The sequence below is a fragment of the Loxodonta africana genome, chromosome 20 (assembly GCF_030014295.1).
Source record: "Loxodonta africana isolate mLoxAfr1 chromosome 20, mLoxAfr1.hap2, whole genome shotgun sequence".
Taxonomy (NCBI): Eukaryota; Metazoa; Chordata; class Mammalia; order Proboscidea; family Elephantidae; genus Loxodonta; species Loxodonta africana.
In genome coordinates, this window is record NC_087361.1 from 60,788,984 (window position 1) to 60,816,112 (window position 27,129).

Here is a 27,129-nt window from a genome sequence, read left to right on the forward strand (position 1 = left end):
AAGAAACTGTCAACACACAAAAAAAGACATCAAAATGTTAGCACTAAATTCATACCTATCCATAATTACCCTGAATGTAAATGGACTAAATGCACCACTAAAGAGACAGAGAGTGGCAGAATGGATTAAAAAACAAGATCCGTCTATATGCTGCCTACAAGAGACACACCTTAGACTTAGAGACACAAACAAAGTAAAACTCAAAGGACAGAAAAAATATATCAAGCAAACAACAATCAACAAAGAGCGGGAGTGGCAATATTAATTTCTGACAAAAGAGACTTTAAAGTTAAATCCATCAGAAAGGATAAGGAAGAACACTATATAATGATTACCAGGACGATACACCAAGAAGATATAACCATATTAAATATTTGTGCACCCAATGACAGGGCTGCAAGATACATAAAACAAATTCTAGCAGCATTGAAAAGTGAGATAGATAACTCCACAATAATAGTAGGAGACTTCAACACACCACTTTCGGTGAAGGACAGGACATCCAGAAAGAAGCTCAATAAAGACATGGAAGATCTAAATGCCACAATCAAACAACTTGACCTGGTAGACATATACAGAACACTCCACCCAACAGCAACCAACTATACTTTCTTTTCTAGTGCACATGGAACATTCTCTAGAATAGACCACATATTAGATCATAAAGCAAGCCTTAGCAGAATCCAAAACATTGAAATATTACAAAGCATCTTCTCTGACCATAAGGCCATAAAAGTGGAAATCAATAGCAGGGAAAGCAGGGAAAAGAAATCAAACACTTGGAAACTGAACAATACCCTGCTCAAAAAAGACTGGATTATAGAATAAAGAAATTCATAAAATCTAATGAGAATGAAAACACTTCCTATCAGAACCTTTGGGACACAGCAAAAATGGTGCTCAGAGGCCAATTTATATCAATAATTGCAGACATACAAAAAAGAAGAAAGGGCCAAAATCAAAGAACTATCCCTACAACTTGAACAAATACAAAGAGAGCAACAAAAGAAACCCACAGGCACCAGAAGAAAACAATAAAAATTAGAGTTGAACTAAATGAAATAGAAAACAGAAAAACAATTGAAAGAATTAACAAGACCAAAAGCTCGTTTTTTAAAAAAATCAACAAAATTGATAAACCACTGGCCAAACTGACAAAAGAAAAAAGGAAAGGAAACAAATAACCCAAATAAGAAATGAGATGGATGGTATTATAACAGACCCAACTAAAAAAGAATCATATCAAATTACTATGAAAAACTATACTCAAACATATTTGAAAACCTAGAGGAAATGGATGAATTCCTAGAAACACATTACCAACATAACCTAACACAAACAGAGGTAGAACAACTAAATAGACCCATAACAAAAGAAGAGATTGAAAAGGTAATCAAAAAACTCCCAACAAAAAAAAAAGCCCTGCTCCGGACGGCTTCACTGCAGAGTTCTACCAAACTTTCAGAGAAGAGTTAACACCATTACTACTAAAAGTATTTCAGAGCATAGAAAAGGATGGAATACTACCAAACGCATTCTATGAAGCCACCATATGCCTGATATGAAAACCAGGTAAAGACACCACAAGAAAAGAAAATTATAGATGCGAAAATCCTCAACAAGATTCTAGCCAATAAAATTCAACAACATATCAAAAAATAATTCACCATGACCAAGTGGGATTCATACCAGGTATGCAGGGATGGTTCAACATTAGAAAAACAATTAATGTAATCCATCGTGTAAATAAAACAAAAGACAAGAATCATGATTTTATCAATTGATGCAGAAAAGGCATTTGACAAAGTTCAACACTCATTCATGATAAAACTCAGCAAAATAGGAATAGAAGGAAAATTTCTCAACATAATAAAGGGCATTTATACAAAGCCAACAGCCAACATCACCTTAAATGGAGAGAGCCTGAAAACATTCCCGTTGAGATCGGGAACCAGACAAGGATGCCCTTTATCACCACTCTTATTCAACATTGTGCTGGAAGTCCTAGCCAGAGCAATTAGGCTAGATAAAGACATAAAGGGCATCCAGATTGGCAAGGAAGAAGACAAAGTATCTCTATTTGCAGATGACATAATCTTATATCAGAAAACCCTAAGGAATCCTCAAGAAAACTACTGAAACTAATAGAAGAGTTCAGCAGAGTATCAGAATACAAGATAAATATATAAAAATCGGTTGGATTCCTCTACACCAACAAAAAGAACATTGAAGAGGAAATCACCAAATCAATGCCATTTACAGTAGCCCCCAAGAAGATAAAATACTTAGGAATAAATCTTACCAGAGATGTAAAAGACTTATACAAAGAAAACTATAGTACACCTCTGCAAGAAACCAAAAGAGACTTACATAAGTAGAAGAACATAAGTTGCTCGTGGATAGGAAGACTTAACATTATAAAAATGTCTGTTCTACCTAAAGTGATTTATACATTTAATGCAATTCCGATCCAAATCCCAAGGACATTCTTTAATGAGATGGAGAAACAAATCACCAATTTCACATGGAAGGGAATGAGGCCCCGGATAAATAAGGCATTACTGAAAAAGAAGAACAAAGTGGGAGGCCTTACTTTACCTGATTTTAGAACCTATTGTACCACCACAGTAGTCAAAACAGCCTGGTACTGCTACAACAACAGATACATGGACCAATGGAACAGAATTGAGAATCCAGACATAAATCCATCCACATATGAGCAGTTGATATTTGACAAAGGCCCCAAAACAGTTAAATGGGGAAAAGACAGTCTTTTTAAAAACAAATGGTGCAGGCATAACTGGATATCCATCTGCAAAAAAATGAAACAAGACCCATACCTCACTCCATGCACAAAAACGAACTCAAAATGGATCAAAGACCTAAATATACAATCTAAAACGATAAAGATCATGGAAGAAAAAATAGGGACAATGTCAGGAGCCCTAATACATGGCATAAACAGTATACAAAACATTATAAAGAATGTAGAAGAAAAACTAGATAACTGGGAGCTCCTAAAAATCAAACACTTATGCTCATCCAAAGACTTCACCAAAAGAGTAAAAAGGCTACCTACAGACTGGGAAAAAGTTTTTAGCTATGACGTTTCTGATTAGTGCCTGATCTCTAAAATCTACATGATACTGCAAAAACTCAACTACAAAAAGACAAATAACCCAATTAAAAAATGGGCAAAAGATATGAATAGACACTTCACTAAAGAAGACATTCAGGTAGCGAACAGATATATGCGGAAATGTTCACGATCATTAGCCATTAGAGAAATGCAGATCAAAACTACAATGAGATTTCATCTCACTCCAACAAGGCTGGCATTAATCCAAAAAACACAAAATAGTAAATGTTGGGGAGGCTGTGGAGAGGCTGAAACACTTCTGCACTGCTGGTGGGAATGTCAAATGGTACAACCACTTTGGAAATCGATTTGGCACTTCCTTAAAGAGCTAGAAATAGAACTACCATATGATCCAGCAATCCCACTCCTCAGAATATATCCTAGAGAAATAAGAGCCTTTACACGAACAGATATTGCAGCACTGTTTACAATAGCAAAAAGCTGGAAGCAACCAAGGTGCCCATCAATAGATGAATGGATAAATAAATTATGGTATATTCACACAATGGAATACTACGCATCGATAAAGAACAGTGAGGAATCTGTGAAACATTTCATAACATGGAGGAACCTGGAAGGCATTATGCTGAATGAAATTAGTCAGTTGCAAAAGGACAAATGTTGTATAAGGCCACTATTATAAGAACTTGAGAAATGGTATAAACTGAGAAGAAAACATTCTTTTGTGGTTACAAGATGGGGGAGGGACGGAGGATGGGAGAGGGTTATTCACTAATTAGATAATAGATAAGAACTACTTTAGGTGAAGGGAAAGACAGCACACAATACAGGGGAGGTCAGCACAGTTGGACTAAACCAAAAGCAAAGAAGTTTCCTGAATAAACTGAATGCTTCAAAGGCCAGCGTAGCAAGGGCAGGGGTCTGGGGACCATGGTTTCAGGGGACATCTAAGTCAATTGGCATAATAAAATCTATTAAGAAAACATTCTGCATCCCACTTTGGAGAGTAGCATCTGGGGTCTTAAACGCTAGCAAGCAGCCATCTAAGATGCATCAGTTGGTCTCAACCCACCTGGATCAAAGGAGAATGAAGAACACCAAGGACACAAGGTGATTACGAGCCCAAGAGACAGATAGGGCCACATGAACCAGCGACTACATCATCCTGAGAGCAGAAGAACTAGATGGTGCCCAGCTATAACCGAGGACTGCCCTGACAGGAAACACGACAGAGAACCCCTGAGGGAGCAGGAGAGCAGTGGGATGCAGACCCCAAATTCTCATAAGGTCAGAGTTAATGGTCTGACTGAGAATGGAAGAACCCCAGTGGTCATGGCCCCCAGACCTTCTGTTGGCCCAGGACAGGAACCATTCCCGAAGCCAACTCTTCAGACATGGATTGGACTGGACAATGGGTTGGAGAGGGATGCTGGTGAGGAGTGAGCTTCTTGGATCAGGTGGACACTTGAGGTGTGTTGGCACCTCCTGCCTGGAGGGGAGATGAGAGGGTGGCAGGGGTTAGAAGCTGGTGAAATGGACAGGAAAAGAGAGAGTGAAGGGAGAGAGCGGTCTGTCTCATTAGGGGGAGAGTGATTGGGAGTGTGTAGCAAGGTGTATATGAGTTTTTGTGTGAGAGACTGACTTGATTTGTAAACTTTCACTTAAAGCACAATAAAAATTATTTAAAAAAAAGTAATTTGGTATTATTTAGGTTCAGGTAAACAAAAGTGTTAGAGCCCTGGTGGTGCAGTGGTTAAGAGCTCAGCCGCTAACCAAGAGGTCAGCAGTTTGAATCTACCAGCCGCTCCTTGGAAACTCTATGGGGGAGTTCTACTATAAGTTGGAATCACCTCAACAGCAACAGATTTTTTTTTGTTTGTTCGTTTTGAAACGTCAAAACAGCAAAGAGAAAGACTGAAACAGGTTTACGAGGTAAAAAGAAAAAAAAAGGAAAGAAAAAAGAGCAAATTTAGGAAACAAAAGAGAATTAAAAAAAAACTATTCTCAGATTTAAAAATAAAAGCATTTTACATCTATTAAAATAAGAACAAGATGCTAATTTTTAAGAGGAATTTAAAAAAATCAGAGGAGAGGAAAAAATGAGCTTTTGAAAAAAAAAATCTGAGTGCCAAGTTAAAAATTTCTAATTGAATTTAAAAACTGTAAAAGGAGAACAAACAGGAAAGGACTGGAAATATAAGAGAGAAGAAACAGACAAAGGAGATTAATCCAGGTTATAGAATGTCTGAATAATAGGAATTCCAGGAAAAGACAAAATAGAAAGGAAGAAGTATCAAAGATATAATAGAATTTCCCTCAGCTGAAGGGCATAATTCTTCAGACTAAAAGGGCCATTTGAGTGTCCCACACTATAAGTGGATAAAAGATTTTGATCTAAGCACATCGTTACAAATTTCAAAACACCAGGAATCTAAAAGCTTTTAAATCTGTTGCCCTCGAGTCAATTCAGACTCATAGCGACCCTGTAGAACAGAGTAGAAATGCCCCATAGGGTTTCCAAGGAGCAGCTGGTGGATTCCAATTGCTGACCTTTTGGAAAAATAGTTACCTACATAGATTTTTTTTTTTTTACAGAGAAACAAGAACCAGATTAACAAGGAGGTACTTCAGCAAAACTAAAAGAAGAACACATAGAGTCAAAGAAAGAGGAGTTCCAAACCAGGAGAGCAGAAAGAAAGGATCCCCCACTCTGAAACAAATTAAGACGAGCTACTTAATTTGCCTAAGATTTCAGAGCTACTAAGAGACTGAGCTAAGGCTTGAACCCAGGTCTTCTGGTTCCCAAAGCCACTGTTCTTAACCACTGTAGTGAAAGAGGGATTCTATAACTAGAGTTCTACCACTAGAAATTAACCGAAGGCAATTTACTTAATCTCTTTAAACCTGAGTCTCTGAACTTGTGAAATGAGAATAATGGTTGTATCCACAGAACAGAGTTATAGTGAAGATTAAAGGAAATAATACATACAATCATTTGCCTTTGGCACATGGCAGGCACACAGGCGAGAACGGCTGCTTAATTTGTCCAAGGTCATGATTATGACCAATGATATAATTGATGGCATAACTAGTATTAGCTGGCTCCTAATGTCTCTGATAAACTCCTAATTTATTTAGGTTCTTTCTTGATCACTTGGTTAGCAGCTGAGCTCTTAGCCACTGTACCACCAAGGGTGTCCTCAAACGTCTGGTGATCCTTGGTTATCCATTTATATTTAAGAATGGGGCAGTAGGAAATATGTCAATACCATGTAAATAGGCAGGGTTAGTTACCTAGGGAGTAACGAGGTGGCGAAAATCATTAAGTGCTTGGCTACTAATCAAAAAGTTGGCTGTTTGAGTCTACTCAGTGGTGCCTGGAAGAAAGGCTTGGCAACCTACTTCTGAAGAATCCGCTGTTGAAAATCCTGTGGAGCACATTTCTACCCTGACACAGCTGTGGTTGCTATGTGTCAGTATCAACTTGACTGCAACTGGTTTAGTTACCTATAAGGTTCTGATCTGGAGTAAAGGAGAAAGAGCTAGTTGTTATGATTTGGGACCCTTGAATACTAGAACATGCGGAGCTTTGCTTTGGGTAGGCAACTCCCTCACCAGCTGCCTTAATTACTCTCATGTGATTCATTTAGTTTCTTTAGAGCAGTTTTTCTCGAAGTGTGGTCCCTCTACCAGCAGCATAAGCATTGTCTGTGAGTTTGTTAGAAATGCAAATTCTCCGGCCTCATCTTATATTACTAAGTCAGAATCTCTGGGGATGGTGTCCAATAATCTGCGTTTTAATGAGTTCTCCAGGCTTATTAAACCATCCCTTTTTTTTTTTTTTTTTTTTGCTTGAGAGGTAAATGCTTGGCTGCCAGGCACGCGGGGAAGGAGGAGGGTGTGTGTTGGAGAGTGAGTGAACTTTTTCTCTATACACTTGCAGTTAGTTTCCATGTTTTTGCTCACATTCTATTCCTGCACAGCTAGCATTCCATGTCCTGAGCCTTTCCAGGGCACTGCTGGGCCCATTAGCCCCCTCCTTGGCAGATTCCTCTGGAATTTTAAAGCAGTGTCTTCTTCGTTTCTCCATTTACTTTGCATCTTCCAGAAACTGATTGAGGTCATGCCTGCTGGTACTCATTTCTCTTTATTGTTGTGCATGTATTGCTTTTAATTTTTCAGTCTTCATTCAAGTATGAGGAAATAAATGTGTGTGCTCAATATATGCCGTTTTGAAATGATAACTGATTTTTTTTTTAAAGAAGAGGTCCTGTTTTGAAAAAAGAGGTCTTTTTTTTTTTTTTTTAAAGAGGCAATCCTTCTTCTGTGAGATGAAATGCCAATTTATAGTTTTTCCACCTAGCTATGATGCCCAGGCTTCATCCAAACTCCATTTAGTGTGGTACTTCTCTCTGTTGTGCCTTTGCTAACATTATTCTCTTCTTTAAAATGGCCCCTCCCTCCCAGCTTCCCAATTCCTACCTCCCACTTGTCTCTAGTAACACCTTTTCTTTAAATTTCTTGGTTTTCTTTTCTTTCTCTGTATCTTCCTCCCACTCTTGGTCTCAGTCTACCTCCTCAGTCTCTCATGCACTCATCCCCATGGTCTCATGCCCCTTTGGTCTCTCAGTCACTCTGTGTTGTTGTTAGTTGCTGTTGAATTGATTTTAGCTCATGGCAATGTCATGTGTGCAGAATAGAACTTCTCCGTAGGGTTTTCAAGACTGTGATCTTTTGGAAACTGATCACCAGGCCTGTCTTCCGAGGCACCTCTGAGTAGGTCTGAATGCCCAACCTTTTTGCTCATAGGAGAGCTTAACTGTTTGTGCTACTAGGGACTCCATCTTGTGCTTTAAGTCTTGCTTTTGATCTCTTGCTCCTAAGTGCTCGTTCTTCCACCCAGGCTCATGCTTTTATACCCTATGTTGACCCTTTCCCCATGCCTTATGTCCCTCCCTTCTCTTACTTCCTCCTCTCCTTTCCCCGTGTGTCTGTCTTTCTGCCTGTCTCTTTCTAATGTTGCCTATTGTTGTCTGCCTCCATCTCTTTCTGTCCACTTTTTTGTGTGTGTCTCTGTCTCTGTCACTGTCCATCATCTCTGTCTCCTTGTATCTATCTCTGCCCCTGTCTGTCTGTCCAGATCTGTTCTCACATGACCTCAATAACTGCTCCTCTTTGTGTCTCTCTGAGCCCCTCTTTTCTCTCTCAGGACTGCCTTTCTCCATTTACTCTCTAGCATGCACATGGGCAAAGATGTCTGCTCAAACTCTATAGGTCTCTCAGCCTTAGTGTCTTAGTTTTCACTCTAGAGAGAGGCTCTAATTTGCCCAGCCCTGACTATGGATTGTTTGGCCAGTTGTCCATTCCTGGACTAATCTGCTGTGACTGGGGACTGGGTGGGGCAGTGTGGGTTAAGAAGTTACATGATATGTAGAGTGGGGTGGATAAGGCTAGCCAGGGAAGTTGGGCATAGTTTTCAAATGGATGAATGTGTCTGGCACTCTGCCATGCCTGGGGCAAAGTAGATACTCAAATATTTGGTGTATCAAACTGAGCCCTTCTGAGATTCCTTCTATTCACCCTGGTGCTATACACTCTTCTTACTGAACCATTTATCAAGACAGCTTTACAATAAGATAAAAGGCAAATGTAAAACTAACTGAAAAACACACGTTTTCTTCTTAATACTATCTCATATTTTTACAATGATTACTTTGAATCACTTTTTTTGAGTTATGCAAATAAATTTTTTTTATTCAATGATTGTCTAAGACTTTTTGTTCAAAGTAACTATAATATATACAAATGTTCATAAACAATTATGACTATTTAAAAAAACCACCTGAGTAATTAGTTTATTGCACTACTTTTTAAAAATCACACAAATGTATCTTAGCAGTAATTTAACATATCACTGACCTCTTGTTTATTAAATATCATTGAATAATGAAAAGTATTTTTATAGGCCATTTTCATGTGTATCCTTATTCTCTTGCAGACTGCTTGTGAAACTGATTTATCTGTATTATTTTAATATTCCTAATTTGATGCTGAATGAAGAGGGAAGTGATGCTTTTTGAAACCATGTACTTAGGGGTAACTACCTAGCAAATGAAATATTTGAGTTTGCTTTTGAAAGCGAAACCTCTTTCCCCATTATAATTTACTGAATTAATCAAAAATGTATTTCTGTTGTTGTTGTTGTTGTTAGGTGCCGTCGAGTTGGTTCCGACTCAGAGCGACCCTATGCACAACAGAACGAAACACTGCCTGGTCCTGAGCCGTCCTTAAAATCGTTGTTATGCTTGAGCTCATTGTTGCAGCCACTGAGTCAATCCACCTTGTTGAGGGTCTTCCTCTTTTCCACTGACCCTGTACTCTGCCAAGCATGATGTCCTTCTCCAGGGACTGATCCCTCCTGATGACATGTCCAAAGTATGTAAACGGAGTCTCGTCATCCTTGCTTCTAAGGAGCATTCTGGTTGTACTTCTTCTAAGACAGATTTGTTTGTTCTTGTGGCAGTCCATGGTATATTCAATATTCTTCGCCAACACCACAGTTCAAAGGCGTCAGTTCTTCTTTGGTCTTCCTTATTCATAGTCCAGTTTTCACATGCATATGATGCGATTGAAAATACCATGGCTTGGGTCAGGCGCACCTTAGTCTTCAGGGTGACATCTTTGCTCTTCAACACTTTAAAGAGGTCCTTTGCAGCAGCTTTACCCAATGCAATGCGTCTTTTGATTTCTTGACTGCTGCTTCCATGGCTGTTGATTCTGGATCCAAGTAAAATGAAATCCTTGACAACTTCCATCTTTTCTCCCTTTATCATGATGTTGCTTGTTGGTCCAGTTGTGAGGATTTTTGTTTTCTTTATGTTGAGGTGCAATCCATACTGATGGCTGTGGTCTTTGATCTTCATTAGTAAGTGCTTCAAGTCCTCTTCGCTTTCACCTAGCAAATGAAATATTTGAGTTTGCTTTTGAAATTGAAATCTCTTTCCCCATTGTAATTTACTGAATTAATCAAAAATGTATTTCTGTAGGATATTAAAATCAGAGACAAAGCAAATAAGTGCTTAATCTCTTGGGAGTTCAGTTTGCTTTGTGCAAAGATTGGCCTCTTGGCAATTTAGAATAGTCATTCTCATGGACTTCTATTGTTGAAAAATGCAATAGAGCCACAAAATGATTTTTGCCAATATGAAGATTTTAGATGTTTTGTTTGGGGTATCATACTGACTTAGCTTCTTGCCTCTCACCCTATCCTCTCCATTCTCTCAATTATTTTCAAATTGTGATTTTTTTTAAAGTAATTTTGGTATTATCTATGTTCAGGTAAACAAAGCTATTGGAGCCCTGGTGACGTAGTGGTTAAGAGCTCAGCTGCTAACCAAAAGGTTAGCAGTTTGAACCCACCAGCCACTCCTTGGAAACCCTATGGGGGCAGTTCCACTTTGTCCTACTGGGTCACTATGAGTTGGGATTGACTCAATGGCAATGGGTTTGGTTTTGGTAAACAAAACTATTGTTTCCTAGTCTTCGTTTAGTGCTTATATACATCCTAGTTTTTCTCATCATTTATCTTGATCATTCTCTTTCTGCTATTTTATTGTTCTAAAATAAAGGAAAAAACATTTCAAAGTCAGGCAGACGTGTTATCTTCTAAGTAAAATTTCTCTAGTTATTAGAAATACATTGTGAAATTTTTCCTGTAGGCTTCTAAATGACCAGTTTTGCCAGGGAACAATAAATTTGTGTGAATGGCTTGCTGAATGTAGCCTTTATCTGTGTAATTGCCCAAACTGAGTCACTTTCCTAAGTCATTGCTTTAGTTTCTCCTTTGTTATTTGTGGTAATTATGATGAAAAGCAATTTTCTAATAATTTCCTTTTAGACTGTCTCTGTATTATGCTTTATGGGCAAATGGTAGGCTTGGAATGATTTTGACATTTGTGACTATGGCAATATAGTTTGGCTTGTGCCCCATTGGCTGAACAAACTTTACGTGGTAAGGGGAGGAGAGCCTTTTAAATTTTTAGAGGATATTTGTTTTATTCTGTGAAGCAGAGGAAAACTATGTGTGGGCTGAAAAAGGTTGAATTTAGGAAACCTTACATTTAATTGCATGTACTCCTGCAGCAACAGACCCTCAGAGGGTAAAAAGTCATCTGAGGGAGGCAGTAGAATCTGGCTTATTTGCATCAAAGACCTGGAGACTGGGGAAAGTTTCAGATGAGAGCCAATGAATAAATCATGGCAAGGGTAGCCATGAGGAACTTACACATTTTACTGAACAATAAAGGAGGCGCTTAATCAGTTCAGAAAGTATGACTTTGGAGACAGAGTCTGTACCTCAGAATGGGCCACTGGCTGATTGGAGGCTACACAGTCTACCTGCAGAAGTGCTATATATATTACGTGTGTACACACATACACTTTTTTAAGATGTCAAGAGCATAAGTATATGTCTTACTTGGGTTTCACAGACTCCAAAGACACATTTGGGCATTTTCTGTGTGTATAAATGGACCTACCAATATGCAATTTGTTTTTATTGTAGAATCCTTTGATGATAGGGTACATTTTTACATGAATACTGCATATCAGGTCATGTTCCCCAATCCCAACCATTTTACTGAGCAAAAACCTGGACCATGTTGTTCACCTGGAATGTGGGTATTGATTCCTACTAAGATAAGTTTAGAAGGTATGTCTGCTATTTTTAGTGACTCTGCCTCTACGGAGTCCAGCATTTAGAGAAGTGATGTTTGGTTGATTACTCCACACATGGGTGGCTCACTGGCTGCAGAGGCACCTTTTGTTCTTTATTATGAATGCAGTTACCTCAGAGTCAGGTTTTATTGCTGACAGAGCATGGAGATTGTCTAGTTCAGCCCCCGCTGAGGCACATAGAGCTGAAGCAACTTCCGCACACAGCTCATTAGGGACAGCACTGCCAGTAGAACCCAACTCTCGGCTCCCCATTGCTGTTTTTTCACGTGGTGCTCTGGGAACCCAGGGATTGCTAAGGAAGGGGAAGGGTGGATTAAGTAGGAGTCTTCTACCCTTTATTGTTCCATTATTTCTTGTTGATGGCGAAGTTCCTTGATTCTTCTCCATGAAAGGTTCTCTTTCTCATCATGTGGCATCTGCATGTCAAGTCTCTATGTGGTCTCTCCAGACCATAGCTAGACTTCTCACATGGCAGTGCAGAAGCTGCTAGACCTTAATGTGTAAGCCTGGACCTGGCACAACATCAGTTTCCCTGCAGCCAGTTGTTTGAAGCAAGTCACAGACCAAGGTTCAAGGGAAGAGGACTACACAAAGGCATGAATGCAAAGAGGCAGGGTTCACCAGTGTAACCTCAACTGTTTAAAGTGGTGCTTTGACTGTACCAGCCATCATAGGGCACAGGACCTGAGACATGTAAGAGGGTGGTCTCTTCTATAAATATTTTTTAAAGGAAGAGAGAGACTAACAGACTTACAAAGCACGAGCACTGTTTTGGAAGGCATCACATTAGATTGCTTCTTTCTCAGGAGGTATTTCAGTGTTTTGTGAGGACTCTCACCACTGTAATTTGCTAATGCCAGGAAGCAGGAAATTGGATTGGCCTCTCAATACCCTCTAGGTCTTGGCACTTGGATCCTTGTTAATGTGTTGGAGACTATTTTATTGTCATTCCCTTTGATTTTTACTCAATTAAAGATGGTCTGGAGGAGCCAAATGAGGTTCATAATACAATATCAGCTTTATTATTGTTAGACTGGATTGGAGAACAGAGCAATACCATCTGTTTCCCTCCTCAACCCTAGGGTTCTAGACTGTGACTTACCCGTCTTCTCCTAGGCCACAAAGCTGGAACTGAAGGAGCAGAGGTCCGGCTGGGTCTGTCTGAAGTAGGCTCTGAGATGAGGAGGCAAGAAACTCAAGCCCTCTCTTCTCCTATCACACTGGAGACAGGCAAGACACACAGAGTGGATTCCTCTTGATTTGGCGGCACCTACTGAGAGCTGGGGTCAATCTGATTAGGGAGATATAAGTGCGGAGGATGAAGAGAGGAATTGAAAGTATTCACTTGAATATTGACTGCTTCTAGGGGTAGGGGGACACCCCTTCCTCTCAGTGGAAACCCTAGGTGTGAAGGGTAAGTGTTGTCCTCATAAAAACTCTGTCAGAAGAGAATCTTATGTTGCTGTTGTTAGCTGCCATTGAGTTGGCCCCAACTCATGGTGACCCCAAGCACAAACAGAAAGAAACTCTGCCTGGTCTTGTGCCATTCCCTTGATTGGTTGCATATCAGACAATGTTATTTTCATGCATTTTCATTGATCGAATTTCAGAAGTATATTGCCAGGCCTTTGTTCCAGAGTCTTATGGAGGTACTATATTCTGCCAAATGAGGAATCCTGGTGTACTGTCAGGAACTTTGAGAGAGTTGCAGAATTTGTGAGCTGTGATTCTGATGATTCAGTTAAAGAATATTTTAGAATGTTATACAGTTAAGAATTTGGCTTTGGTATTAGAAGTCTCACTCTACTAGATGTGTAACCTGGGAAAATTTCTTTCAATTTGCTAAACCTTATTATGAGATCTGGAAACCCCGGTGATGTAGTGGTTAAGAGTTTAGCTGCTAACCAAAATGTCAGCAGTTTGAATCCATCAGGTGCTCCTTGGAAGCCCTATGGGGCAGTTATACACTGTCCTGTAGGGTCCCTGTGAATCGGAATCGAATTGATGGCAAGGGGTAATAGGTTGTTATGGTATCTATAAAAATAGGTTAATATTAGTACCTACCCTGGTGGTATAGTGGTTAAGAGTTTGGCTACTAACCAAAAGGTCAGCAGTTCGAATCTACCAGGCACTCCTTGGAAACCGTATGGGGCAATTCTGCTCTGTATCATAGGATTGCAATGAGTAGGAATCGACTCAACAGCCAATGGGTTTGATTAATTAACTTCTAACAAATGTGTTCTTGACGATGATAACGATGTCTTCTTCATAGAGAAGTAATGGCAGATATCCTAATGTTTTTTGGTTTAAACTCTCCAAAACTCTTGTATCCAGATCAGGCCAATTCTGATGAGGTCTTGGGTGACTATGTTTTTTTGATGTTTTGTCCAAGCAGTGGGTTAATTTCCTAGGTAAATTTTGCTTGGGTTTAAAATAAGTTTATGGTTACTGAGTGTGGAAAATGGTAAATAATCCCAGAGTCATTTACGTTTGAATGTGGAATACACATCCATGCTAGAAAGTCTGTGTTGCTTCACTGATGCTCTCTTATTTGGAATTCCCAACCATTGGGAATAAAACAAACCACTTGGAGGAATTAAGAAATCACGGCTAAGTGAAGGTGGTGTCTTGGAGTCCTTGCACTAGAATTTGTGCACTTTCTCAGGAGATTCCCATTTTCCCAGCCTGTCTATCCTGATGGAAGACAAACTTCTGGAGGTTTGGTGGTGAACCTACTCAAACCTACCTAGGTTTACTTCTTTATTTTATTGAACAGATCTACTCTCCTTCACAAACTCCCACCCCACTGAGCAGCAAGGAAAGAGTAGTTAGGAGGACCTCTAAACTTCCCAGTCAGTCGTCTTTCAAGCTCTTCCAGTTTAAATAGCCTTTTTTTGGATAACTTGCTCTTTCTTGGGCTCTGATTCCAATATCACCAAATCTATTTCTTCTCTCCGTGATGGTGGCTCAGGTGAAGGTATTTTATAATTATATCACGTAGGATTATAGGTTCTTTAGATGGTAGAACACGATATAAAGATACTCAGATAGATTTAAGGCAGAACTCTGTGTTACTTATAGCTCCAAAAGACAGAAGGCTGACGTGCAGGGTCACACAGGAGTTCCCACCTGGGGACAAGGTAACAGCAAGCTGGAACTGTAAGATGGCTTATGTTTGGTAAGTGGGATTGGGCTAGCTAGGTTTCGTGGGTTCCCTGGGGATTGTATATTTTGAAAAATTCCACAGGCCCAAGGAAGAAGGGGCCATTGCTAGACATTAGGTATCCGGGGGGCCTCTGGCAGTTGGGTATGTGTGATGTGGCCTAGGAGCATTAACGTCTGATAAGGGAAGTAGTAGCATGTAGGCTTAGCAAAACTGCCTGCAAAGGGGAACTGAGTGTTATTTTAGCAAGGACTTTAAAATTGGACCAAGATAACACTTAGGAAATATTATGTTACAGAAGGTAAGTGGCACTTGCATGACCTCTAGGAACTCATCTCCATATACAGGCCCTTATTGTCCTCCCTAGTTGCTTGGGTCTCTGGCAATGGCCCCTTGTCTGCTGGTCCAGCTGGTCTGTGTAGGTGAAGTCTACAGCTGGTGGATTTATATTCAGTTCTCTTAGATGAACCAGAACTTGGTGCCCCTTCTCCCAACACACATTCTCTCTCTCTTTCTGTGTGTATGTGTATATCAGTGTGTGTGAGATGATCTAATTTAGGCTCTTTTAAGTCCTGCAGCTCACCCCTGACACTTCCCTGAACCCCCTAGTTGATTTTAGGCTTGGACAGTTTGACATGCAGCCATTGAAAGGGTCACTTCATCTCGCTGTGATAACTATCCCCTTATTCAGCTCAGCAATTAAGGAGCAGTGGGAACTGCTGGATTCTGGAGAGACCACATGGGAGCTGGGGAGGCCCAGGGGTGTTAACACAGCCGGGTTTGCTCTGCAGCAGCTTTGAGCCACTCAGTATGGGGTTCTCTCTCACCCTTGAGTTTCAAATGGGGAGCCAGGCATAAAATCCCCCTCCCCTATCTCACCTTATCCTCCTCCTCTTATACACAATGGTAAGTGAGGTTGGGTTAGCTAGGTTTGTGTGGAAGTGTAACTGTTAAGAGAAATTGGTCAGCACACTAAGCTTCGAGAAGTAAGTCGACAGTTCGCAAGTGAGAGAAGACATAAAACATTTAAAAGACAGACAGGAGAACCCATGCATTTAGAGGAGGAACAATTGTTTCTACACACATCAGTATTTCCTGAGGGCACCTTTGTGTATTACAAGGTAGAATAATGATATCTGATGACAATAATGGTAATGTTGACTCATTAATTAAAAGTCCCATTATACTTAGTTTTTTTATAAGAAGGCAGGTACATCTAACATGTTAGATTGTCATAGAAATAGTCCAATTTTAGTACTTAATGGAATAAGAAAGAGACTATGTAATATAATGCTTAAAAGCATGGATCTTGAAGCTAGATAGACCCATGGTCAAATCCCAACTCTACCCTGGTATCATTGGTTGTGTGTCTTCAGATACATAAGTTTCCTCATGAGTATAATGATGAAATTCCTGATAGTAAAGTAATTCCACCTCAGAAAGATTGTTTAAAGATTAAAAAAAAAAATTAATATGCAGTAAAGTACTCAGTGTAGCACCTAGCACAGAGTAAATGTCAATAAATAGTACCCATTCTCATTAATACCTGGAATATCACTTATATGGAATCTCTTAGTCCCTGATGATACATGTGGTATTATGGTATTTGTCCACCACCTGTCTGTCAGTTTGTCATATTGTAGTGGCTTGTGTGTTGCTATGATGCTGGAAGCTATGCCACCAATATCTCAAATACCAAGAGGATCACCCATAGTGGACAGACGAAGTTTCCAGACTAAGACAGGCCTGATGATCTACTTCTGAAAATTAGCCAAAGAAAACCCTACTGATTACAACAGAACATTGTCTGACTCGCTTACTTTGGGCATGCCATCAGGAGGGATCAATTAGTAGGACCATATTCGGTGAAGTAGAAGGCCAGTGTGGGCATGAGAGACCCTCGGTGAGGTGGATTAGCACAGTAGTCACAATGATGGATTCTAATATCCTGGTGATGGCGAGGATGACACAGGAGCAGGCAATGTTTCCTTTTGTTGTGCATAAAGTCACCATGAGTCAGAGCTGACTTGAGGATGACTAGCAACAACAACAGTGTTTGTGTGTGTAGCCCCCAACTTGTAAATAAGGGTGTATTCTGGAAGATAATTTTCAGGTCAATTATTTGTAACTTAGAAGAAAACCCAGAATGTGCCCTTTATCCAGCCAACCATAGCAGTGTGTGTGTGTGTATGTGTGTGTGTGTATGTGTGTGTGTGATGGAGGCAAGGGAGGGGGAAGGAATTTCTTTACTGTCGGAGACAAATAATTTTGTTGTTGGGACTAGAATTATTTCCTCCTTTCATTCCAAATCCCTGGATCAAGAGGGAATTCCTAGACCTTCTATCATATACTGGCAAGGGAATTTTGCCCCCTGGGAGCTATAATTTCTTACACTGGTTAGCAGTGAGAAGAAACTGTCAGTTTGTCGTACTGTGGGGGCTTGTGTGTTGCTGTGATGCTGGAAGCTATGCCACCGGTATTCAGATACCAGCAAGGTCACCCATGGAGGACAGGTTTCAGCTGAGCTTCTAGACTAAGACAGACTAGGAAGAAGGACCCGGCAGTCTACTTCTGAAAAGCATTAGCCAGTGAAAACCTTATGAATAGCAGCAGAACATTGTCTGATATAGTGCTGGAAGATGAGCCCCCCAGGTTGGAAGGCACTCAAAAGATGACTGGGGAAGAGCTGCCTCCTCAAAGTAGAGTCCACCTTAATGACGTGGATGGAGTAAAGCTTTCGGGACCTTCATTTGCTGATGCGGCGCGACTCAATATGAGAAGAAACAGCTGCAAGCATCCATTAATAATCGGAATCTGGAATGTACGAAGTATGAATCTAGGAAAATTGGAAATCATCAAAAATGAAATGGAACGCATAAAAATCGATATCCTAGGCATTAGTGAGCTGAAACGGACTGGTATTGGCCGTTTTGAGTCAGACAATCATATAGTCTACTATGCTGGGAATGACAACTCGAAGAGGAATGGTGTTGCATTCATTGTCAAAAAGAACGTTTCAAGATCTATCCTGAAGTACAGCACTGTCAGTGATAGGATAATATCCATATGCCTGCAAGGAAGACCAGTTAATACGACTGTTGTTCAAATTTACACACCAACCACTAGGGCCAAAGATGAAGAGCTAGAAGATTTTTATCAGCTGCTGCAGCCTGAAATTGATTGAACATGCAATCAAGATGCATTGATAATTAGTGGCAATTGGAATGCAAAAGTTGGAAACAAAGAAGAAGGACCAGTAGTTGGAAAATATGGCCTCGGTGATAGAAACAATGTTGGAGAGCGAATGATAGAATTTTGCAAGACCAGTGACTTCTGCATTGAAAATACCTTCTTTCACCAACATAAACGGCGACTATACACATGGACCTCGCCAGATGGAACACACAGAAATCAAATTGACTACGTCTGTGGAAAGAGACGATGGAAAAGCTCAATATCATCAGTCAGAACAAGGCCAGGGACCGACTGTGGAACAGACCATCAATTGCTCATAGGCAAGTTCAAACTGCAACTGAAGAAAATCAGAGCAAGTCCATGAGAGCCAAAATATGACCTTGAGTATCTTCCACCTGAATTTAGAGACCATCTCAAGACTAGATGTGACACATTGAGCACTAGTGACCGAAGACCAGACGAGTTGTGGAATGATATCAAGGATATCATCCATGAAGAAAGCAAGAGGTCCCTGAAAAGACAGGAAAGAAAGAAAAGACCAAGATGGATGTCAGAGGAGACTCTGAAACTTGCTCTTGAGTGTCAAGCAGCTAAAGCAAAAGGAAGAATTGATGAAGAAAAAGAACTGAACAAAAAATTTCAAAAGGCCTCTCGAGAAGTCAAAGTAAAGTATTATAATGACATGTGCAAAGAGCTGGAGATGGAAAACCAAAAGGGAAGAACACGCTTGGCGTTTCTCAAGCTGAAAGAACTGAAGAAAAAAATTCAAGCCTCGAGTTGCAATAGTGAAGGATTCTGTGGGGGAAATATTAGACGATGCAGGAAGCATCAAAAGAAGATGGAAGGAATACACAGAGTCATTATACCAAAAAGAATTAGTAGATATGCAACCATTTCAAGAGGTGGCATATGATCAGGAACTGATGGTTCTGAAGGAAGAAGTCCAAGCTGCTCTGAAGGCACTGGTGAAAAACAAGGCTGCAGGAATTAATGGAATATCAATTGAGATGTTTCAACAAACAGATGCAGTGCTGGAGGTGCTCACTCGTCTATGCCAAGAAATATGGAAGACAGCTTCCTGGCCAACTGACTGGAAGAGATCCATATTTATGCCTATTCCCAAGAAAGGTGATCCAACTGAATATGGAAATTATAGAACAATATCATTAATATCACATGCAATCAAAATTGTGCTGGAGATCATTCAAAAACGGCTGCAGCAGTATATCGACAGGGAACTGTCAGAAATTCAGGCTGGATTCAGAAGAGGGTGTGGAACCAGGGATATCATTGCTGATGTCTGATGGATCCTGGCTGAAAGCAGAGAATACCAGAAGGATGTTTACCTGTGTTTTATTGACTATGCAAAGACATTCGACTGTGTGGATCATAAGAAACTATGGATAACACTGCGAAGAATGGGAATTCCAGAACACTTAATTGTGCTCATGAGGAACCTTTACATAGATCAAGAGGCAGTCGTTTGGACAGAACAAGAGGCTACTGATTGGTTTTAAGTCAGGAAAGGTGTGCGTTAAGGTTGTATTCTTTCACCATACCTATTTAATCTGTATGCTGAACAAGTAATCCGAGAAGCTGGACTGTATGAAGAAGAACGGGGCATCAGGATTGGAGGAAGACTCATTAACAACCTGCGTTATGCAGATAACACAACCTTGCTTGCTGAAAGTGAAGAGGACATGAAGCACTTACTAATGAAGATCAAAGACCACAGCCTTCAGTATGGATTACATCTCAACATTAAGAAAACAAAAAAAATTCTCACAACTGGACCAATGAGCAACATCATGATAAATGGAGAAAAGATTGAAGTTGTCAAGGATTTCATTTTACTTGGATCCACAATCAACAGCCATGGAAGCAGCAGTCAAGAAATCAAAGGACGCATTGCATTGGGCAAATCTGATGCAAAGGACCTCTTCAAAGTGTTGAAGAGCAAAGATGTCACCTTGAAGACTAAGGTGCACCGGACCCAAGCCATGGTATTTTCAATTGCATCATATGCATGTGAAAGCGGGACAGTGATAAGGAAGACCGAAGAAGAATTGACGCCTTCAAATTGTGGTGTTGGCGAAGAATATTGAATATACCATGGACTGCCACAAGAACGAACAAATCTGTCTTGGAAGAAGTGCGGCCAGAATGCTCCTTAGAGGCAAGGATGGCGAGACTGTGTCTTACATACTTTGGACATGTTGTCAGGAGGGATGAGTCCCTGGAGAAAGACATCATGCTTGGCAGAGTACAGGGCCAGCTGAAAAGAGGAAGACCCTCAAGGAGGTGGATTGACAAAGTGGCTGTAACAATGAGCTCAAGCGTAACCATAATTGTAAGGATGGCTCAGGACAGGGCAGTGTTTCGTTCCGTTGTGCGTGGGGTCACTGTGAGTCGGAACCGACTCAACGGCACCTAACAACAACAACAACATGGCGGGAATCCTCTGAATGGATGATCAATAGGTTGATGATTCTATTCCTATTACACTTCCTGTTTTTCCCATTTCCTTGTTAGAGTCAAAGTAGATGCTAGTGGGTTTGCTTTTTCTTTTTACCAGGTAGGGCCGTCATATACACCCTAGGGACAGTAAGAATCCTGAAGAATGAGGAATACCTTTAAATGGTGGTGAGAATACTTTTATCCGAAATTGCAGTGATATCTGGAGCTTGAAATTTATTCTGCTTTCATTTTGTAAAAAATGAAAAATTAGTAAATTAGCATCTTCTCACTAAATTAATTAAAGATTAAGTGTATATTGTAATTTTATGGAATTAATATATGCTTATGGTTCTCTCTTTATGGTTAAAAACTAAACTGAAGAGCTTATAATGAAAAAGAATCACCCTATGCCTTGTCACATCCCCCTTTTCCTCCCCAGAGGAAATGGCTTCTATCTTTAGCTGTTTCTTCTTATAGTTTCTGCCATGTCTCTAAATAATAAGCACTAGCAGTTATTTCTAGATTTTTCGATTTTAGATATTATTTGTTGACTTCTCTGCATTTTTAGCTCACTTAATCTACTTTCTATCCCTGGGTAGATAGCACTGGGCTGCTAACTGAAAGGTTGGAGGTTTGAGTCCACCCAGAGGCACCTCAGAAGAAAGACCTTGTGATCTACTTCCAAAAAATCAGCCATTGATAACCCTGTGGAGCACAGTTCTGTGCTGACACACATGTAGTCACCATGAGTTAGAGTTGACTCCATGGCAACAGGATTTTTCAATCTACTCCCTACCTTTGTCCTCCTCATGTTATTAGGTTACTCCTTTATTGGTTATCTTTTCAACTTTAAGTAATGTATTTGTACCTTTCTCTTTTTATTATATTAGCTCTAGGTACTATCCCATGATTGTTTTTTCTTCTATCTCTAAACTTTTGTCATCTGTATATTTACAGTGTCCCAGTTGATAAGGTGAAACTCTGATACTTATAATAATTAAATATTCCATGCTTTGGCTGTATGTTGTTTCTAAAACTGGAAATTAATAAGGTGTTCAAAAAAAATTTTTTTTTCAACTATTATGACAATTATATGACATAGTGTTATTTTGTTTCCCTTCCTCAACATTTTTTATTTTCTTTGATTTTTCTAATTCCTTTCCTGGTCCTCTTCCCTCAAATTGTATACTTTCAGATCTAGACGATTTACTTCCTTTGCCTTAGATAGGTCTCTTTTGGAACTTAGGTTCTCTGAACAATTCTGTATTCATTGCTTTCTATTTAGCTTCCTTCCCTGCTTTCTAAATGTGGATCCGTTTTCCCCCCCAGGTTGCCACATTATCTTCTTTCTTGCTTTATTCCCTCAGTGTCGTGGTACTCAACCTCAAGTAACTTCCTAAGAAAGACTATATGGAAGTAAATTTCCTAAGTCTTTGTGTATCTGAAAATGTTTTTATTTTACCCTTGTATTTGATTTTTTAAGTGCTTTGTGTGTGTGTGTGTGTGTGTGTGTGTGTGTGTGGTAAAAATATGTATAATCCAACATTTGCCAGTTTAACCTTTTTTAACACGTACGGTTCAGTGACATTGATTCTTCATGATGTTCAACCATCACCTGTATTTGTTGCCAAATTTTTCATCGCCATAAACAGATATTCAGTGCTTCGTAAACAACGATTCTCCTTTTCCCCTTCCTTCCAACAGTGGTAATGGCTAATAAACTTTGGTCTCCACACATTTGCCTATTTCAGGTATTTCATATAAGATCCCTTACCTTTGATTTTTAAAATTATTTTTAAAAATATGTATCTTCTGGCCTTTCCTCAAGTTGTTCTTTCTACTTTTACTATTAGGATGAGCGTTGTTTCTCATGGATTAATTCTCCATGTCTTATTTTTTTTTTCTTGTTTTTTGTCCCTTTCCCTTTCTGTGAGATTTTATTTTATCTTCCGATGTTTATGTTGAATTTTCTATTGCCACTCATTTTTAATTTACAAGAGCTCTTACTTGTTCTGTTGTTTTTTTTTTAAGTAGCATCTTCTTCTGGTTTTATAAATATAATATCTTCTTGAATATCTTTAAGGATGATAACTAGGGAATTTTTTAAAAAAAAGTTTTTCTCAGTTTTCCACATTATTTGTTTCTTTTTTAGTAATTTTTTCTGTTTATCTAATTTTTTACTCTATTCCCTTTCCTTGTGGATTTTTGCCTTTTTAGTTTATTTACTTTTATCTTAGTGGTGTCTGGGATATAAAAAGATATAAACACATGTGGTCAAACCATTATCTAGAATTTGCTTATTAGCACATGGATAAAACTGGTGAGATTTTATAACCATGAGAAAGTACACTCTTTTTTCCCTCCTGCTCTACATATTTTCAGGAAATTAATTACTCTTTCAGGGAGTCAATAAGAGAGCTAGTTAAACTGACTAGACTTCATAAATACTCAGAGGTAATTTAGTGATTTTTGTACTTCTTTTAAGACTTAGTAAATCCGTTCAAGAGAGGATCAATATAAAGGTTTATTCTGCCTCCAGAATAAAGTCAAAGATCTTTGACATTCAAGGCCCTTCGCAATGTGAAGCCAGACTCAACTGCCACACTTCCTGTCTGCCCTTTGTTCCGTGTACATCCACATTCTCTGCATTCTTTGCTGCCATGGTTTTGCTCATCTGGATCCTCAGCCTGGCATGGACCCTGCCTCCCAAATCCTTCTGAGTTCATCAAAGACCGGGATAGTATTTTGTTTCTATATCTGCTGGATTTGTGTCCTTCATGCCAGTTACACCTTCGTATTAAAAATGTTTAAATGAATCTTACTTTCTTACTTATCCTTCTAGACTAGAGCAAGTTCAAATGTTACTGTCTCTCTAATTCAGTCCTTTACTGCCCTGAAACAGAATTAATCACTTTCTTGCTTGTTTCTTTAGTTAACTGTGCACCTGTTTATTTGTCCTATTAACTTCAAGTTCTGTAAGTACAGGGACAATGTCGCATCAATCTGGATATCCTCAGGATCTTGCACTGTGTTTGGTACCTAGCGGGCACTCAAGAAATATTTATGTATATATGGGAGAGAAGGAAGGAAGGACTGATTGTAGATATTCATTAAAAGCAGATTTATAAATTAGCAAGTTTATAGTTTACTTCATGAAAGTTGAATCTTACATTCTTTTTAAATAGATAAAAGTATTCTCTAGAATAAACGTTTAGTTATTTCTCCTTTCGCCCCCTCCTTTGCTGCTCCCCGAGTAGATAGGATATTTACGTAAATAAATCGTAAAAGCTGTCCTAGAACAAAATAAACCTCCCAATTAAATGAGGATCTTATATATCACCATTATTTCACTCTACATAGTGTGTGTGTGTGTGTGTGTGTGTGTACAGTGAAATGGTGGGAGTAGTAGTCCCGTCCTTCCCGTTGCCATTGAATTGATTCTGATTCATAGGCACCCGGTAGGACAGAGTAGAACTTCCCATAAGGTTTCCAAGGAGCAGCTGGTGGTTTGAATTGCCAATCTTTTGGTTAGCAGCTGTAGCTCACCGTAGATCTGTAATGTCCAAACCTGTCTAACTTCAGGGGGATAATAAGAATCAAGATCATCCCAAGGCTATCTCTAGGAGGCAACGATCAGACATATCTGCACTCTCCAACCTTTACCAAATCTGATACTAGCTGTCCCTCCCATGGCACTCCCTATGTCTTTGGTGCATTCAAGAATCCATTGCAATGGCCACACAAAACTCACAGACCATACTTACAGTTAAGTGGTTTGTTAAGAACAGGCTCTAACTCAGGAATCAGGATCAGGAAGCAGGGAGTTAGAGTCCCCCTTCTTCAGTGCAGGACAGCTCTCTCAGTTCCTCTTGGCCCCCTGGGGACAGGCTCCTGTTGGCCTTGCTGTCGCTGCTGGCTTTTCTGGACCTGTTGCTACCAGTTTTGCTGATGAGCCCCTTCTGGGCCTCTTGCTGTCTTCAGTGTTACAGCCCTTGATTGTGTTAAAACTGTTTTAGGAGATTCCTTGACTCCTCTCTCTCTCTGCTTCTTTCTTACTCATGATTCTTCCTGCTGCTTTTCTTCCTGCTTCTGTCTGACTAATCTCTGTGGGGTTGGCTGTTTAAATATACAAACACCTTGTCAATTTCAAGGCATGGCTCTCCCACCAGAGCCATGAAGTGACCAATCCCCTCTCAGTAGGCCACCGACATTTCATTTGCATATTACGTGCAACTGGGTTAAAATTCACCTCATTTGTATAGTTTATTGACCAACCCTGCAATGTGCGTAAGAATCACAGGGCAAGCTGCAGCCCAGGACCAGACGAATAGTGTCAAATCAAGTTATTTACAGCTTACCCAGAAAATGTCAGTCAACCTAGGCAAAAGTAACAAACCCTCTGGGGTAGAAGACTAGGGCAAAGGTAGCACCTCAGGGTTTAGGGAAAAACCTCTCAAGTGGTTTTTCCAAAGAACCAAAGCAAAAAGGCCACATAAAGGAACTCATTTCACCACATGTAAATATACAGTGAAACCTGTGAGAACTGGAACTTGATGGGATTGCCTTGTTTTTCCAGGTCTCACAAGTTTTCTGCCTTTTACAGGGTGCGGTGTTACCACTTTCTATTGCTCTCTATTAATGCAAAGTATTTGTATTTTCCTTCTCTGACAGGTTTCCACCTTGCACAGGTTCTAGCTTTTGTAGGTTTTACTGTATATATATGTGTGTGTGTGTGTATATATATATATAAGCAAAACCCAGTCCAGTTGAAAACAAAAGAAGCATGTGTGCGTGCATGTGTGTGCGAGGTAGGGAGAGGGTTGCGGAGTTCTGTGGAGAGGAGGGAGCCAAGATAAAATTATGATTGCAGTCAAGTTCTGGATGTTATTTGCCTAATTTAAATTCTTGAAAGAAAAAGAGGGACAGGTGATTTCCTACGCACAAAAAGTATTGAAGACTTTTGATCAAAAATGTGGGAAGTGACAAGAACACACTAAGCTAGCCAGACATATCTGGCCTAATTAGATCCCACATCTAAGAGAGTGGTGCTCTGTGAAAGAGATCCAAAATGCAGCTTCTGTAGGTGTGATATTTCAAAATCAGTGAGAAGGTTTTGTCATTGTGAGCATCTGCGACAGACAGCACAAAACACTTGCATTAGATTCAGGTCTAGTCAGCATTCCTTATCAAGGGGAGGGTTGTATATGGTGCCCGTGTTCTGTGAGGCAACGGTCCAACTGGCCGTCCAATGCCGCTCTAAGAAAGCCATCTCCTGCCAGAGTGGACACATCACAGTCAGGGCTGAGAAAAACAATCGATAGCTTTTGGCCAAAAGACTGACAAGGTAAGATGCCAGATGGAGCTAGAAGAAATTACTTTGGTTTCTGTCTTGCTCCGTATGCTTTCACTGGGATAGAAAATTGGAACTTAAATATGCCTCAGGAGAATCTACTAGGTTTCTGCAGAACTCATCGGTTGGCTTAACATGCTTCCTTTGCTAACTTCTTGGAGTAAAGTGACTTTAGCATTGCATTCAAAACATTCAGTTCTAAAGTCCTGTTCTTTTGTATTCCTCACAAGATCATTTTCCTATTCAAGGGACTATATGTTTTAGAGGGAAGCAGAGATACCTGGATTGGTTGACGTTACTCTATGTCCTTATAGGTTTTCAACTAATGTTCTTGGCTCACATGTCTTCCTCCCACCCTTTTTTTTTTTTTTAACAGATACTAATTTTGTGTTGGGGAATGCCCAGATAGTAGACTGGCCTATCGTGTACAGCAATGACGGATTTTGCAAGCTGTCTGGCTACCACAGGGCGGAAGTAATGCAAAAAAGCAGTACCTGCAGGTATTTACGTTTGGGTTGTTTTGTTGAACAATCTATCATGATCTTTTTTTTTTTTTTTTTTAAAGGAAATGGATTACTTAGTTTGGGAATTTCCCTTATCTACTCAGTGTTGATTCAGGAATATTTGTTGCAATATCATCTCTGGATCGGGCACTATACTGGGAAAATCAAAGAGGGCCTAAAACATGGCTTCTACTCTTGACACACTTGCAGTTAGTAAGATGGGGAGGAAAAACTCAGAACAGCTCAGAAAAACCATTTTATTTGTGCACTAAAAAGCTATGAAGTTTTAGATTAAATTACATGTGAAAGTTAAAATATTAAATAAAATCAAATGGAAAACTTTTTTTCCAATTTAATTTTAGTAAGTTTTTATTATTGTAAAATATATATAACAAAATAATTTGCCATTTTAGCCATTTCTAAGTATACAATTCTGTGACATTAATTATATTCACTATGTTGTGTCACCATCACCACTATACTTTTATTGATTTCGACAGAGTTGTCCAAAGACAGAATGAATTGTTCTGGGAGATAGTAAGCAGGCTGTTAGTGGAGGTGTTCATTCACTCAACAATTGAGTGTTTACCATGTGCTATCTAGGCTCTGTGTATTAGTTAGCTCT

At 39.6% G+C, this 27,129-nt stretch overlaps 1 protein-coding gene across 2 annotated transcripts in view; it reads left to right on the plus strand.

Moving 5' to 3' along the window:
* KCNH1 (potassium voltage-gated channel subfamily H member 1) overlaps positions 1-27,129 on the plus strand; it is a 742,144-nt gene that overhangs the window by 23,688 nt on the left and 691,327 nt on the right. For both annotated transcript variants that reach the window (XM_003410287.3, XM_003410286.4), the window contains exon 2: positions 26,378-26,501. In XM_003410287.3, the coding sequence (XP_003410335.2) occupies positions 26,378-26,501 (124 nt within the window). The remainder of the gene's footprint in view (positions 1-26,377; positions 26,502-27,129) is intronic.